This window comes from Vicia villosa, linkage group LG5 (assembly GCF_029867415.1).
Source record: "Vicia villosa cultivar HV-30 ecotype Madison, WI linkage group LG5, Vvil1.0, whole genome shotgun sequence".
NCBI classification, from domain to species: Eukaryota; Viridiplantae; Streptophyta; class Magnoliopsida; order Fabales; family Fabaceae; genus Vicia; species Vicia villosa.
This window is the reverse complement of record NC_081184.1, coordinates 93,416,036-93,434,149: the sequence shown is the minus strand read 5'-3', so window position 1 is coordinate 93,434,149 and position 18,114 is coordinate 93,416,036. Positions and strand designations below refer to the sequence as shown.

The 18,114-nt window shown below is 36.8% G+C and overlaps 1 protein-coding gene across 1 annotated transcript; it reads left to right on the top strand.

The window, feature by feature from the left end:
• The first annotated feature begins 11,572 nt into the window (after positions 1-11,572).
• LOC131605016 (uncharacterized) lies at positions 11,573-13,438 on the top strand. The gene is made up of 2 exons (XM_058877421.1): positions 11,573-12,205; positions 12,389-13,438. Exons 1-2 carry the CDS (start codon positions 11,573-11,575, stop codon positions 13,436-13,438), a joined length of 1,683 nt encoding a protein of 560 aa, XP_058733404.1.
• The last annotated feature ends 4,676 nt before the right edge of the window (positions 13,439-18,114 follow it).

Sequence of the window (18,114 nt, the reverse complement as noted above, 5' to 3'; positions counted from 1 at the left end):
TATAGAGACACTACAAAGTCAAAATTAATAAAAGAATATAATTTTCCATAAATAATATATAGAATAGAATAAAATCAATTAATTCTCCTAAAATAAAATCAATTAATATTATATCTATAATTTTAGCAACTAAAGATTTTAATTGAGACACTAAAATTAAAATAATGATATAGAGAATTTTTATATTATTGATAATGTTATTTGATAGGATAGTAATTTTCTAACCATGTCAATTTTGGATTCAAGCTGTATTAATAAATTTTGGAAAATTTTTATTAAATATTTTTTAGGGCAATTAAATGAGATAAGTAGTATATGCAACGTATTAATTCAAACTGCTAACATGTTTATAGTGTATTTATACTATATTTTTTGGAGTGTTCCAACATATTTATATTGTATTTTCTCATTCGACAAAACATTGGAAAATTCTTAGAGACAATGTGAAAGGTTTAACTATTAAACTATTGTGACAAACACGTTGGAAAAGTCATGTGAATGAATAGTATATATGCAATTAAATCTCAAACCCCATATGTAAGAGAAGCCCTACTTCAACTAGCTGAACAAGATAATGATCCCAAAATTAAGAGTGAAGCCGAATATTTAGCAACTCATGGAATTGGAAACTTTGAATTTTTAGTAGCTATGATTATTTAGTTTGAATTGTTAACGGCTGTTAATGAAATTAGCAAAAGTTTATAAAAAAAGACATGCATATTGATGTGGCTATAAAACTAGTAAAAGGTTTGATCAAGTATTTGAAAAAAATATAGAGAATTTGGATTTGTAAATGCTAAGGCTAGTGCTGAAAAGATTGGGAATGAAATGGAGATTGAATGTGTTTTTATTCAAAAATGTAAAATTCTTAGAAAACAACACTATGATGAAAATCCATCTCAACCCACACAACTCAATCTTGAGTCTGCTGAAGAGTCTTTCCAAAATCACTATTTCTTATATATTGTAGATCAAACAATTGACTCACTTGATAGGAGATTTGAGCAGTATAGCACATATGAAAATATTTTTGGATTCTTGTTTAGTTTTGAAAGACTTAGATCATTATCTGATAGGGACTTGAAAGCATGTTGTAAACATCTTGAAACTTGTTTAAAACATGACGTTTCTCTTGATTTTCATGGTGAAATTTTGTTTGAAGAATTGAAATTTATTAGAGAAGTCTAGTTGAATCAAAATCAAGCTATATGATATTGAGTTTTTTAAATAGTTTTAATTGTTTTCCTAATGCACACATAGTTTGTAGAATAATATTGACTATTCTTATTAGCGTTGCATCTGCTGAAAGAATTTTTTCTAAATTAAAATTATTAAAATCTTATTTGAGATCTACTATGTCACCAGATATATTAAATAGTCTTGCGTTGATTTCAATTGAAAATAATTTTTTGAAAAACCTTGATTATGAATAAATTATTAATGATTTTGCAACAAAAAATGCTAAGAGAATGATATTTAAATAATTTTAAAGGTTTGGTCAATTTTTTTATAGGAAAAAATATCGGATCAAGAAGAAGAAGAAGAGTAAGAAGAAGAAGAAGAAGAAAAAGAAGAATAAGTCTTTTTATAGTGATTTATTTTTTGATGTAGTATAAACATCGATTCAAAGATCCATACTTGTATTCTTTTTGCACAATGTCAAATAAAAATATGTTTTTATCTAATTATTTTTTTTATCCTTATGTATTTATTGTTAAAAAAAATTGGGGCACCACTCTTTTGATTCGTCCAGGGCACTCAAATTCAAAGGACCGGCCCTGGGCCGAGGATGTTAGAAACATCAAGGTTATGTCGGAGAAGTATCACATATTGCTTCCTTAAGAGTTAAAGATGTGGTGTCTTTAACATGTGCCACATCAAAAAACCTCTCTTGTATTAAACCATCTTTATCAACAAATCTTAATACAAGAGTCATTTGTTCATTTTTTGACACGTCACGAGCTTCATCGACAACGATACAGAATTTGAAATCACCAATTTCCTCACTAATATGCCTTTTCACGCTACTAGAAAGAATTTGCAAGAGATCTTTTTAAGTTTGATGTGAAGTATACTTGCAATTTTGTGGAGCACTTTTCAACACAACTTTTGCAATTTCATCATTATAAGATGCTAAAAGTTTTAACAACTCAAGAAAGTTTCCTTGATTTCTTGAAATGTTGTGTGTGAGCAAGGATCCTTCATTATGAGTTTAAGAAAGGAACAATTTTTTCCATTACTCACTTTCTTCCAAGTTTTAAAACCTGTAGAAATGAAGACATGTGACCTGGGACGTCCATTTGGTTTTTACTAAATAGGTAACATGGTAAGCAATATACAGCATCTTCGGATGGTGAATATTTTAACCATGGGGGAAATATGCTAAACCAAGTGTGATGAAACCTTCTTGGATGATCCTCGCTACCGGACAAAGGATAGATTTCTAAGTGTATTTGATATGGACCTCATTTTAGATAAGCTCTTTGTATTGAATCCACTTGATTTGGTGGATATTGCCAAATCGGAGGACGTTTTCCAGGATCGCGTTCCAAAGAATTTTCCAAACCATAATACTCTTCAGTTGTTGGATTCTCAAAACCATAATGCTCTTCAATTGTCGGGATTATAATTTCTTCATCTCTCTCTTCTCTTTCAATTTCACATGCTTTCCTCTTGAAAAAAGAATCAATTTTTCTATTATTCATCTTTAATTTTCCTATAATATCAATTCAAAAATAAATTTAGAGAACATATATAAATTAAAAGAGAAAAATATTATAAACTAAATGAGACCAATTGTAGTTTACTTGAGAAAAAAAGTATAAACTAATTCTAAATGAGACCAATTGTAATCAACTATAAACAAAGGTCCAAAACCTCAAATTTCAACACAGAGATTATATACTATATATCAAACTTCATATTTTTATCATTTAAACTTAAAACTTAATTAACTATATCAAGCTTCATAATTCATATTTATATACTTACTATACATGTTATCTTTTCCAACAACCAAAAATGGAAAGAAAAGTCGGATTATATCTTTTCCGCTTATTTTCTTTACTTCAAATTTGCGCTGCATATTCAAACGTTGTTTTTGATAAAATATTTTCAAACTTTGATTTAAAAAATGATTTTTTTTTAAATCAACAATTTTCAAACCTCCGTAATTCACCCCCTCTTGTGTATGAAGTCACATGTCCAATAACTTCTTCATGGACATACTAGTTTCTCCATCTCCCGTGAAGCCTCCAACAATTGTATTCAACATGTGGTGTGTTTGGATAGGCTCATGAACCTATTTAGTACTCAATATCGTTCATGGATAGGGAATTATTTGGAAGGGCACTTTTTGTTGTGGGGTTCATCTTTTTTAACCTTGTGAATTTTTGTGTAGATATCTCTATTGGCGACCTCCTTGAATTAGCTTTTCAATATCATGCTTCAGATGGTGGAAGTCTTAGGTATTAATTTCCCATGTCTTGTGATACATGATCCATTTATATGGATCCCTACCCATGTAATAACATCCTTTGGGGTGTGGGGCTCAAGAATGATTTTGGTATGGTAGTATTTGTAGATGTTTTCAAGTTGGATGCATTTGTAGTAAAACATACATGGGTGTTTAATATCTTGACAAATGTCATGACATGCTTTATATGATGTTATACAGGTTGCATATGTTTAAGCTAATACAAGTTTTTAGTGAATGTCATGATCGATGTCATGACATCCATGTTTGACAGCAGGAGCTGTTATGTTTTACTATTATGTTTCCTGATTTCTCTCAATTTACAGTTTAGGAAACATTTTATTGTGTGTTGAATATTTCTCCTAGAAGATCTCGTATACATCATATTCTGTAACAACCTGATGACGTGTGAATTAGGTTAACTTGGTTAACCCTCATTTGCTCTCTTGGAAAGCCCGAGGCCCAAGAGCTACATATAAGAAGACTGCAATCCTAATTTGGAGCGCAGAGGTTTTTGTTTGTGAAGAACCATAGTTCTGTGTCTATGTGTTTAGTCTTCTGTACTCCAAGCAATTGTCTTTTGATAAGTTGTCACTCTAAGCTTTTAAGCACGAGTGTGTGTCTATTGATTGAAGCTTTTAAGCAAGATCAAGGCGTGTTTTTGAAGTGTGTCTTCTCTCTTTTGATTAAAGTCTGTTTGTAATCACTGCTGTGATTGATGGGGAGTGAGTGGAGATACTTAGGTCTAGAACTAGATTGAAATTGCATTGGGTAGGTCTTAAGTGATGAGTTGTAAACGGGGGAGTTTAGCTCTGATCACAAATCCAGTAAAGATGAGCCTACCTTTGAAGAACTTGCAGCCTCATACAATGAGCTATGTGTCAAGAGTACTGAAGCATGTAAAATAAGGGAGGAGAAAAGGAAACTTATAGAAGAGTTGGAAGCTGAGAAGAAAGAACATATGGTAACCATAGTCCATCTCAGTGATGAAGTTAGCATACTAAACTTCAAACTAAATCAGATGTCAAGATCGATCAGAATGCTGAACAATGGAACTGACTCCTTGGAAAAGATTCTGGAGCTTGGACAGGAAGTAGGAAACATGTCTGGATTAGGATTTATGGGAAAGTCTGAATCCAAGTTAGGATTCAAAAAGTCAAAACCTGAAGCTCACCTGATAAACCAGATGTCAGGACCGATGTCACGACATCATGGAAAGAAGAAATTTCAAAAATGGAGATGCCATTACTATGGAAGGTTTGGTCACCTAAAAACCTTTCTGCTTCAAAATGTATGGGTATACCCTTTTCAAACAGCTCAAGACAAGCCCGAGCAGCATGATCCTATCAAGAAACAACAATGGGTTGCTAAAGCTTCTGCCTTAATTGCACACACCTCCTTGAGGGTGTCAACCAAAGAAGATTGATATTTTGATAGTGGATGTTCAAAACACATGACTGGAATGAAGAACATGTTAGAAGATATCAAGCCTCATTCCACTAGCTATGTGACTTTTGGTGATGGAGCCAGAGGAGAGATCAAAGGGGTAGGAAAACTAGGGTGTTCTGGAGCTCCCCAACTGGACAGTGTTCTGCTGGTAAAAAGACTAGCTGCAAATTTAATCAGCATCAGTCAACTGTGCGATCAAGGTCTAAAAGTCAGATTTACCAAGGATGAATGTGTAGTCACTAATGAAGAAAATGTGGAGGTCATGAAAGGAGTCAAATCCAAATACAACTGTTACTTATGGGAACCTAAAACCACAAGTCACTCATCTTTATGTTCCTTAGCAAAAGAAGAAAGACTGTGGCATCAAAAACTAGGTCATCTACATATGAGAGGAATGAAGAAAATCATAAACAAGGAAGCTGTGAGAGGAATTCCAAAGCTACAAATTGATGAAGGTAAAGTATGTAGAGAATGTCATGCCGACAAACAAACCAAGATGTCTCATCCAAAGATTAATCAACTCACTACTTCCAAAACTCTGGAACTATTACACATGGATCTAATGGGACCAATGCAGGTAGAAAGTCTTGGAGGAAAAAGGGTTGCCTATGTAGTGGTTGATGATTACTCCAGATACACATGGATAAGCTTCATCAGAGAAAAATAAGATGTGTTTGAAGTGTTCAAGATAAGGAGTGATCATGGAAAGGAGTTTGAGAATGCCAAATTTGCTGAATTCTGCTCTTCTGAAGGAATTAGCCATAAATTTTCCTCACTTATCACACCTGAACAAAATGGAGTAGTAGAAAGAAAAAATAGGACCATACAAGAATCATCCAGAGCTATGATCCATGCAAAGAAGTTTCCTATGTACTTTTGGGCTGAAGCAATGAACACAGCCTGCTATGTCCATAACAGAGTCACATTGAGGAAAGCAACTTCCTCCACTCTGTATGAACTGTGGAGAGGAAAGAAACCAACTGTTAAGTACTTTCATGTATTTGGAAGCAAGTGCTATATCTTGACAGATCGTGAACAAAGAAGGAAAATGGATTCCAAAAGTGATGAAGGCATATTCCTGGGATACTCCATAAACAATAGAGCGTATAGAGTATTCAACTCCAGAACACAAGTATTGATGGAATCCATCAATGTTATTGTTGATGACTGACATGAAGAATTCGATGTCACGGAGAATGTTGGAACATTCCTTGAAATTCAAGCTAAGAAGTCAGACCAACCTGAAGACAATAATGATTCTCCCTCAGAACCTGAACCTGAAGCAATCAACAAAGATCCATCTATCAGGATTCAAAAAGATCATCCCAAGGAACTTATCATAGGTGATCCCAACAATGGCATAATGACCAGATCAAAAGGAACCATTGCTAACTCATGCTTTGTATCCAAAATTGAACCAAAGAATGTGAAGGAATCCTTGACAAATGAATTTTGGATCAGTGCCATGCAAGATGAACTTGAACAGTTCAAAAGAAATGAAGTATGGGAACTGGTGTCTAGACCGGAAGGAACCAATATTATTGGTACCAAGTGGATATACAAGAACAAGTCTGATGAACAAGGAGTCATAACTAGAAACAAAGTAAGACTGGTAGCTCAAGGATACACTCAAGTAGAAGGAGTAGATTTTGATGAGACCTTTGCCCCTGTGGCAAGATTTGAGTCAATCAGATTACTTCTAGGAGTAACATGTATCTTGAAATTGAAGTTATTTCAGATGGATGTAAAAAGTGCCTTTTTGAATGGATACTTGAATGAGGAAGTGTATGTGGAACAACCTAAAGGCTTTGCTGATCCAAATCTGCCTAACCATGTCTACAAACTAAGAAAGGCTCTCTATGGTTTGAAACAAGCTCCTAGAGCTTGGTATGAGAGATTGACTGAATTTCTGACCACAAATGGATATAGGAAAGGAGGAATAGACAAAACTCTTTTTGTAAAGAATGAAGATGGAAGAATCATGATTGCTCAGATATATGTGGATGACATAGTGTTTGGTGGAATGTTAGATGGAATGGTAAAAAACTTTGTCAATCAAATGCAGACTGAGTTTGAAATGAGTATGGTTGGAGAATTGACATACTTTCTTGGACTACAAATTAAGCAAATGGAAGACTGTATCTTTTTATCTCAAAGCAAATATGCCAAGAACATTGTCAAAAAGTTTGGAATGGACAATGCCAGTCACAAAAGAACTCCAGCACCAACACACTTAAAGTTATCTAAAGATGAAGGTGGCACAAGTGTTGACAGAGTTTGTACAAGAGCATGATTGGAAGTTTACTATATCTAACAGCCAGCAGACCGGATATTGCATTCGCAGTAGGAGTATGTGCTAGATATCAAGCAGAACCCAAGGCGTGTCACATAAACCAAGTCAAGAGAATCTTCAAATATGTAAATGGAACTTGTGACTATGGCATATTGTACACTCACAGGTGTGACCATATCCTGTCTGGGTACTGTGATGCTGACCGGGCTGGAAGTGCTGATGATAGAAAAAGCACATCTGGATGATGTTTTTTCTTAGGAAACAATCTCATATCATGGTTTAGCAAGAAGCAGAATTGTGTCTTGTTATCAACTGCTGAAGCAGAATACATAGCAGTTGGTAATAGCTGTTCTCAACTGGTTTAGATGAAACAAATGCTGACTGAATACAATGTTACACAGAATCTTATGACTTTATACTGTGACAATCTTAGTGCTATCAACATTTCCAAGAATCCTATTCAGCATAGCAGAACCAAACATATTGATATCAGACAACACTTTATTAGAGAACTTGTAGAAGACAAAGTGATCTTCTTGGGACATGTATCCACTGAACTTCAGCTAGCTGACATATTCACCAAAGCTCTTGATGCAACACAATTTGAAAACTTGCGAAGCAAGTTAGAAATCTGCATCTATGAGGAACCATAGATCTCTTTAAAAAAAAGAGAGATAAGGGGTTTGGAAACTTTTCTGGCCAAACAGGGGGAGTAGTAACATGTCACCCCAGAACAACAAGAGTGTGTGTGATCAACAATTCTGATAGCTTATTTTGTGTTGATATGTTTGAATGTGTGTAGTATAGCAGTTTATTTTTGTTATACTTGACAGCTGTTCATGTGGTTGTAGTGGTAGTATCTATTTGAATGTGTGTAGTTTAGCAGTTTATTTCTGTTATACTTGACAGTTGTTCATGTGGTTGTAGTGGTAGTATAGCCATGTTATGTGCCTTGATGTTTGCTGTGGTAGTAGTAGCGGACGGAGACAGGATGCACATCCCTAGCAACAAGATGCATCTCCCGTGGGCAATACAGGGAAAACATGAATTTCCTGGGAAAAAGCATGAAGGGCCTGAGGAAAAACATGAATTTCCCGGGCAAAAGCATGAAGGACCCGAGGAAAAACACGAATCTCCCAGGTAAAAACATAAAGGACCCGTGGGAAAAACACAAAGATTTCATCAATCCCTCGAGGAGGATATCCTCTTGTGCGAGATCTCATGCAACCTCTCTAAAAAACTATCACTAGCACCATTCTGAATCATAATTACAGGCAATGGAGGAGTTGGGGACATGCCTCCCCAGACACAAAAATGCCCTAAATCAAGAAATGTAACTAGAAAGAAGATCTAAGGGACATACCTGTTGGTTGAACTGTGGAGAATGATGAGTGTACATTGATATAGTTGGGTTTGGGTACTGCGGACAGAGAGAGAGAGAACAGAGAAAAGATGAGGGAGTTCAAAGAAGTGTAAAACCCAAAATGAGGGGTTTTACCTCTTTTTATAGGGACTGCACGGGACACGACACGTCGCGTCGGCTGACACACCTCCCCCCTAAGCGCCGCCATTGTTAGGGACCAAATAGTAGTAAATTTCACATCTTTTTATTTGTCCCTTTTAACCAATTTCTATTCAAATCATATGTTTTTAATCACACAATAGGAAAATATGTAATTATTCTTGTTTTAATTCTATTTGAGTAGGTATTTCACTCTTTTTGCTAGTTTTGTAGAATTCTGCTTCAAGAAGTTGTGGATTTGAATGACAAAGAATGAGCCGAGCAAGAGAACCAAGAAATCAAGCCAAGAAGTGAAAATCCACTCTGTTCGCGCCGTGTCCTCATGTTGGCGCCGCGAACTGAAGAAAATCCTGCCAGCGTGTTTTAGTTCCATTTCTGACTTTTGAGAGGCATGTGCGCAAGGTGACCTGAAAGACAGCAAAAAGGCACTTTTTGGAGTTATTAATTTCTATTGGTCACTTAAGGAGGCAAGAGGAATAACAATCATTTCTTTTTGTCTTATTAGAAAGAAAAACTTTGTGTAATTTTGATATATCCCCATAACTTAGAGATTTAGATATTTGCATTATTAAAAAGACTGAATAGAGAGAAAATAGGGAAGAAAGCAAAAACGAATTTCACCATTCTTGTGAGATTGCAACCATGGTGATGAGGAGCTAAATCATTTTCTTTGCTAAGATTAGAGGTAGCTATTCCTCATAACTCTATGTATTTCTCTTAAACACTTATGTATGTGAATCTCTCATTGATTAAATATAGTATGAATCTCTTGTTTTGAAATCTTATCTTTGATTTATATTATTGTTGAAAAAGATAATATAAATACTGTTTTAGAGGTTTATTCAAACAATTCATGAATCGTAGAAATAGATCTATGGATTGTTTATCACTTGTATTGCTAGATAATGATGGTTAGATGCATGTTTAGGTGAAGAAATTACCTAAAGTTTTATTTAACAATTATTACAATATTATTTAGGAATAAATAATATTGAGGCAATACTAGATTGTATTCATGAAATTAGAATTCATATACATGGTTTGAGGAAATACATGAGTTTGGAATAGTGAACACTAATCTTGGCAAAGCACTTTTTATTTGAGAAAATCATATTTTACTATCTTAGTTTATTTCTAAAATTCAAGATAAATTCCAAACACAAACCAAACCAATTTTTATTTATCAACTTAAAATGATTGCAACTATAGAACGGCGGTTATATCACCCAATCTCTGTGGATACGATACAAAAAAAATATTTGCCGAAAGTATACTTTTCAACAACCATCATCATACCCTAGTCCCTAGGCCATCATAACTCTTTAATAGACTACCACGTTAGCAAGTTCCTACCACACGCGACCGTTCTCCTTTTCTCGTGAGCATGTCCCGTTTGGGACTCCCCGACGGACACCGAAGAAAATGTCACCGGACAGATATAAAGTCACAGCTTCGTGTCCGGAAATTATGACTTAGGGGACTCCTGTTCTGGATTGGGCCGACGCCTAGCCCAACCAGACTGAAAGGCCAAAACCTTTCTTAGCCCAAGGGAGAAGCCTCCCCATCAACACATCCCCGTCCGACGAGCATAAGAATCTGGACCTCCAGCCGAGCGAATCCCGTAACCCTCTGTCGGTTGGAATCTCTTCCGAGAGGTCCATTTATCAGACCTCGAGAAGGTGCTCTCGACGAGCACCTCTGTTGCCGAGGACCCCTATCCTTGTAGGGCTCCTTCACCTCCAATCCTCCGAATAAAGTGGGGATCCATGCACTCCCTGAATATACACCATATAGGCCAATTAATTGATATCATGTCCTCTGTTTTCATATATTAGACTAATTAATTATGACTATTAATATATCTAAATGCTCTATGATTGATTTGTCCATATTGGTTGTATGAGACTTGTAAGAATGAATTGATTTAGGAGAAAGACCAAATTATCTAATATTCATGTGAAATTTCATTTATGAATCAAGAAAGATCTCAAATAGTCTTAAATACAAACATTATCGACTTTGGGTCAGGCATCTACTTCTTCTAACAATCAAATTGAAGAAGTAGTTGTAGACACTTTCGAAGGAGACATGGCGGGTGTTGTTCCAACCTAAATGTCCGCCAATAGTCCAAGACGCACCGCTCAATTTGAATGCAATGCTCAAGGTGGAGCAAATACGGAAATGAAGACCGAAATCCTTCAACTTGTTTATGCAAATCCATTCACCGGAATGGATCACGAGGATCCCTTCGCACACCTCACCAAATTTTATGAGATTGCGGGTTCAACGGGAGTTGATGCGGCGAATGAAGAATCATTGTTCAAGAGGCTATTTCCACGTTCATTAATGGGGAAAGCCAAAGAATGGTATCTTGATCAATTACCAAACGTGATGACAGATTGGAATTTATTGGAAGAAAAATTTTTAGAAACATATTTTCCTCAATCCCGATTCATGGAAGCCAAAACGGCAATTGCGGTATTCACTCAAGGAAGCAACGAATCCTTAAATGAGGCTTGGGAAAGATTCAAATCCATGCGTAGAAAATGCAAGGGTCATGGTTTTGATGATCTCACACAAATTCACATCTTCCGCAATGGGCTTCAACCGGTGCACAAAACACTTTTTGATGCTACCACGGGTGGATCCTTAATGTCAAAAAGCGCGGAGGATGCAACAATGAATTGATCGTATGGAACTCAATGATCTCCAAACTCAACATGATAGGAGTCCATAACAAAGGAAGCCGGGTGTTCTTGAATTAAACACCAATGATGCCATCCTTGCTCAAAACAAGATTCTCTCTCAACAAGTTGAGTTACTCACCAAGAAAATGTCGAAGCTCCCACAACAAATGAAGGAAATTCATGGAATGCAGATGAATTCTCAAGTAGCAAGCTGTGAACTTTGCAAAGGTGACCACCCTACCGGCTTTTGTCCACCACCCGAAGGAGAGGAAGTTAATAATGTGAACAACCAACATCAAGGCTATCAAAGGCAACCTCCATACCACAACAACTCTTATCAAAGGAACAGCCAAGGATTTCAACCATCAAGATTCAACAACCAACACAATCAACAGCAAAGTCCCTATCAAAGTCCAATTCCACAAGGTCAAAGTCAACAACCTCAAGGCGGAAGCTCAAAATTGGAAGATACTCTCAACCAATTCATGCAAGTTTCTATGGAGAATCAAAAGACTAATGTGGCTGCCATAAAGAATTTAGAGAATCAAGTGGGGAAGCTTGCAAAACAATTGGCCGAACAACAAACGGGATCTTCTTTTTCCGCAAACACTCAACCTAATCCAAAAGAGTATTGCAAAGCAATTGTCACAAGGAGCGGAAGAGAGGTGAACAATGAAGCTAATGAGGAAGTAATAGTGGAGGATGATGGATTTGTTGTTGTTGAAGATGAGGAGGATGGGATAGTGGTGGAAAAAGAAAAAGAAAAAGAAGAGGAGGAAGTAGTCGAAAAAGAAAAAGAAAAAGAAAAAAGTGAAAGTAGCAAAAAAGAGAAAAATGTGAAGAAGAATAAAAGAGAAGGAAAAGGAGTGAGTACAAACCCCGTTCAAAACTTACCTTACCCACATGCACCATCAAGGAAGGAGAATGCAAGACACTATGCTAGGTTCATGGATATATTTAAGCAACTTCAAATAAATATTCCATTTGTCGAAGCATTAGAACACATGCCAAAATATGCAAAATTCTTGAAGGACATCCTCACCAAAAAGAAGCGATATCCGGATAACGAAACCATCATGCTTGATGTTCAATGTAGTGCTATCATTCAAAGAACCCTTCCAAGAAAAGAAACCGATCCGGGACGAGTCATCCTACCGGTCACCATTGGAGGTACTTATATTGGCAATGGTCTAATTGATTTGGGTTCTAGCATTAATCTCATTCCTTTGTCTATCATAAAGAGATTGGGGAATATTGAGATGAAGTCTACCCGGATGACACTACAACTAGCCGATAAGTCTACAACCTCACCCTATGGAGTTGCTCAAGACATATTGGTAAAAGTTGACAAATTCTTGTTTCCGGTAGATTTTGTGGTGGTGGATATGGAAGAAGATAGAGATGTTCCGTTGATTCTTGAAAGGCCATTTATGAAAACAGCCCGGATGATGATAGACATTGATGATGGACTCATGAAAGTGAGAGTGCAAGATGAGGAGGTCACTTTTAATCTCTTCGAAGCGATGAAGCACCCCAAAGAAAAACACGATGTTTTCCGTATGGATGTCATTGAAGAGGAAGTCGTGGGAGTTGCCAATCATGTTCATATCTCTAGTCCATTAGAGAAATGTCTCATAGGTGATTACCACAATTCTTTCAAAGATGAAGAAGAGGAAATTGAGGCTATTTTGGGAAGATTGGAGTCTTGTGGAGAAATTGATCAAAAGGAGGAAAAGATAGAGGAATTAGATGCGGAAAAGAAAGTGGAAGAAACCAAAGTTGAATTAAAGTTGCTGCCCACTCATTTGAAGTATGTGTTCCTTGGCGAAAATTTCACCAAACCGGTGATAATTAGTAGTGCTCTATCACCAAAGGAGGAAAATAGGTTAATTGAGGTGTTGAAGAGAAATGAGGGAGCTTTAGGTTGGGTGCTGTCCGACTTGAAGGGGATTAGCCCAGCTTATTGTATGCATAACATCATGATGGAAGACGATTTCAAGCCCGTAGCATAACCACAAAGGAGTTTGAATCCGTCTATGAAGGAGGTAGTTAGGAAAAAGGTGATTAAACTATTGGAAGTCGGGATGATTTATCCCATTTCCGATAGCGCATGGGTGAGTCCGGTTCAAGTGGTTCCAAAGAAAGGTGGGATGACGGTTATTCGGAATGATAAGAACGAGTTGATTCCTACAAGAACGGTGACCGGGTGGAGAATGTATATTGACTATAGGCGGTTGAACCAAGCCACAAGAAAAGATCATTTTCATCTACCGTTTATGGATCAAATGCTAGAGCGATTGGCTGGTAAAAACTTTTATTGCTTCTTGGATGGTTATTCGGGATACAACCAAATTACGGTGAACCCGACGGACCATGAGAAAACGGCTTTTACATGCCCATTTGGTGTTTTTTCTTATCGAAGGATGCCATTTGGTTTATGTAATGCACTGGCAACATTTCAACGGTGTATGCAAGCTATTTTCTCGTATTTGATTGAGGAATGCATTAAAGTTTTTATGGATAATTTTTCCGTTTATGGTGCTTCTTTTGATCTATGCTTGAAAAATCTAGATGTGGTGTTAGGAAGATGTGTGGAAACCAACCTTGTGCTTAATTGGGAGAAATGCCACTTCATAGTTACCGAGGGAGTGGTTCTTGGTCATAAAATCTCATCAAGGGGTTTGGAAGTTGACAAGGCCAAAGTAGAGGTGATCGAAAAGCTGCCCCCTCCAGTCAACATCAAGGGAGTACGAAGCTTCCTTGGTCATGCGGGTTTCTATAGGAGGTTCATTAAAGATTTTTCAAAAATAGACAAGCCATTGAGCAACTTGCTCAACAAAGGTATGCCATTTAACTTTGATGAGTCATGTTTAGAAGCTTTTCAAGAGTTAAAAGAAAAGTTGGTCACCTCACCCGTAATCGTTGCACCTAATTGGAAACTTGATTTTGAACTTATGTGTTATGCTAGCGATTACGCGGTTGGGGCTGTTTTGGGTCAAAGGTCTAAAGTTTTTCATGCTATTCACTACGCTAGTAAGGTTTTGAATGAAGCACAAATCAATTATGCAACAACGGAAAAAGAATTACTAGCCATAGTGTACGCATTGGAAAAATTTAGAGCTTACTTGATTGGTTCAAAAGTTGTTGTCTACACGGACCATTCGGCTATTAAATTTTTGTTGACCAAACCGGATTCTAAGCAAAGATTAATCCGATGGATTCTTTTGTTGCAAGAATTTGACTTAGAAATCTGGGATAAAAAGGGGTCCGAAAATTTGGTAGCGGACCATTTGTCTCGTTTGGTCAATGTAGATGTAACGATGAAAGAAAGTGAAGTGAGAGAGGAGTTTCCGGACGAGAAAATCTATGTGATACAAGTGAGGCCTTGGTTTGCTGATTTCGCAAATTTTAAGGCAACCGGGTTGATACCGGAAGACCTCACTAGTAATCAAAAGAAGAAGTTCTTGTCCGATGTCAAGCAATATGTGTGGGATGATCCATACTTGTTCAAAGTAGGAGTGGACAGCATTTTGAGAAGGTGTGTCACGAGTGAAGAGTCCAAAGACATTCTTTGGCATTGTCACAACTCTCCTTACGAAGGGCATTATAGCTGTAGCAACCTGCCCTAAAAATAGACTTTTAGAGTCGCCACCTATTCTGAAGGGCGAATAGGAAACCCTACGCATATATGAGATTCAGGGTAAGTTATTATAATCAGGTTGAGGGAAGGTGTTAGGCACCCTCAACCCTTTCCTAAAGGCTAACATTGTAAAGATAAGGTTTATGGCATTATGAGATTTATAGCTAATGAATTGAAAAGGGTAAAAAATACAATTTAAGAATGAATTGAAATTTTAAGGGGGGAGACTCGCCTTGTTACCAAGTGCCTACGTATCTCCTTATGGAGAATCAGAGTCAACGTAGTTCGGGCACAGGGTTGTACGCCTTTGAATTTGAATTGATATGGTTTGAAGGCTTTTTGAGTGGCCTATCGTAGTTTCGCAGTATCGAAGAGATGAAAATCTGTGGTTTGTGGTTTGATGTGCTTTAAGATGTTTTGGGCGTACAACCCTGATTTGATATGGCACCGTTAGTTGCAGTGATCAATAGATTTGATCAGTATAGCTAACGGATTAAGGGGCATTGCTGGTTACTCAGATCGATAGATTCGATCATCGCGGGCAGCAAATTAAATGTGTTTTGGATTTTAATTAAATTGCTTTATTCAGATATTTGATCAGTACGACCTAGAGAGTCGACTAATTCGAAGGCGGGATGAAATAGATATTCATCCGCCATTTATCCGTTAAAGGGGAAGTTATAATTGATTGTTTTTTATTATTTTTATCTCTCATCTAATGCGACTAATAGATTTAGTCGGGTCGAGGAGAGAAATAATTAAGGGTTAATGTCTTGCCAAATGGCAATGGGATCGGGCAGACCCTAACGCATTGACAAACCTCTAGAGTGATTTAATAGTTAAAACAAATTAACTAAATTAATCGAAATAATCAAATAATTGGGAAAATAGTTCTAATATTAATCATAACCCAAATCCTAATTTATATTCTATCCTTAAAAATAAAATAAACTAATTGAATTAAAATATAATTATTTAAACCTAATATCAATAATTAGATAAATACAATAAATAATAAATAAAAAAAAGAATATGAAAACATGGCTTCGATCCTGTGTTGCGCACCTAGGAGTGTCTATGGTAAGCCTCCAGTCCTTGGTACGTTAGATCTGGAAGGGAGAAGATCGTACGGTGGAGAACTGAGGGAGTATCATACGCACCTGCCTGCGTGAAACGCTAGATCTGAAAGCAATGCAAAATAATAATAAGAAGTAGGACGCTGGGAATCGATCCCAGGTCCTTTGGGTGACGCGCCTGTTAGTCTTGCCATTCATGCTGGAATAATTCGCTGATGTAAATACAATTCAGAAATTTTAAATATGTAACTAATTGGAAAAATCAAAACCCAGTCAATAGTGGGACCCAACGTGCACGTTAGAGCCAATGGGAAAGAGAGAGAGGATTGCCAAATATTGACTGGCTAATCGACAGCTCGCACGCGTCTTGGAGAGAGGATTGACGTTTTGACCAGCCAATCAAGTTGCTCCCTCGTGCCAGCGTGTCTCTTCTTCCTTGGGACAGCCCTAGCCACCGCCGGAATAGTATTTCCGGTCATCTTCCTCAATGCTAACATCCTCAGAACCTGCGAAAACAATGGAAAACGCACGGAAAAATTGTCCAGATCGGATGTACACCCTATCACGAATTCCATGGACCGGATTTCATGCCCTAAAGCCATCTCCATCGTGGATCCGAAACCTTGCGTTTCTCTGAGCCCTATCATGGCAGATCCTCGTTCATACGTCAAAACCTTCAAACAATGGTTCTATCACATCCCAAAAACTCTCATGAACTGATTAGTATCGTTAGTTTCATTCAAAGCACAGTAAATAGGCGATTCAATGATTGAAAGAAATAGGAAACGGAGATGTGTGCATGAGGTGTTCTAACGTTCATGGACTATCTTACCTGTTCCAAACTTACCACATGCTATCCTCAGAAGACGATGAGATGGTTGGAATAGATTGAAAGAGGCTGCTTCTAAGAAAACAAAAATTGTCTTTCTTGTGATATTTTTTGAACTTTGGAAACCCTATTCTTGGCTGCCCTCCCAATTTCGTCCCCCCCTGTTCTCCATCACTTTTAGAATATATATGAATCTTTTTTAGGGTTTCTCTTTTTGGAAAATAATCAAGCAATTATTCACATTGAAATAAGATTTTGTATAAAATCTTTCTATTTTAAAACACCATGCTATTCCATGCATTTTTCCATTTAATCTTGACCCTTGGATCATATTTGGATTTATCTTGAATTAGTAAAAAGAATGATCATGATATAATTATTTTAAAGATTTTATTTGATTTTTATTTGAAAATAAATGAATAAAATCAAATAAAAATAAAATAATATTGCAAGAATAATTATATGGGACCAATGGACCTCTCTTGGGCTTGTTACCGTGTGGACAATTCAAAATTATAGGCCCACTACTAAGAAATTGGATTTTATTCACTTAGGGTTTCAAGCAAATTTCCGATTTTTGCCCAACTTGTGCAAGCTGTAACTCTTTCAATTTTTATCGCATGGACATGATCTGGGACTTTCTGGAAAGCCCAAAGAGTCCTCTAAATGACCTATTTAGTTTCATCTCAATTGAAGCTTCCATTCTCAAGTTATGAGCTTTGACCCAAAAGGTGTTTTTATTGACCTTTTAAAAGGACCTGTGATGTTTTTGTCCATATCTCCTAAATGGTACCTTTCTTGATCTCGGGCCCAACATAAAAGTTGTAGAGGATGAAATTTCCTTGAGAATAGGCTTTGGTTGGGGAATTTCTGACAAACCATGCGAGAGTTATGACCGATCGAAGTTGCGTTGACTTTCTCCTTTTAAAAACCCTAATTCGAACCTTTGATTTGAAGAGAGTGACTTGAGTTTAGCCATTGAGCCTCGAACCCCTGAAGATGAAATGAGACGGCAAATTTTGGGGTATGACAATAGCGGATTACGTACAGCCACTAAAGTCCTACAATCGGGATTTTATTGGCCGTCATTGTTTAGAGATGCTCATGAACACGCTAAAAGTTGTGATCAATGTCAAAGAAGTG

Coding starts and splice junctions, on each gene's coding strand:
- LOC131605016 (XM_058877421.1), top strand. CDS start 11,573: ATGTCGAAGCTCCCACAACAAATGAAGGAAATTCATGGAATGCAGATG. Junction 12,206..12,388: donor AAGAAAAAGAAGAGGAGGAA/GTAGTCGAAAAA, acceptor GATATATTTAAG/CAACTTCAAATAAATATTCC.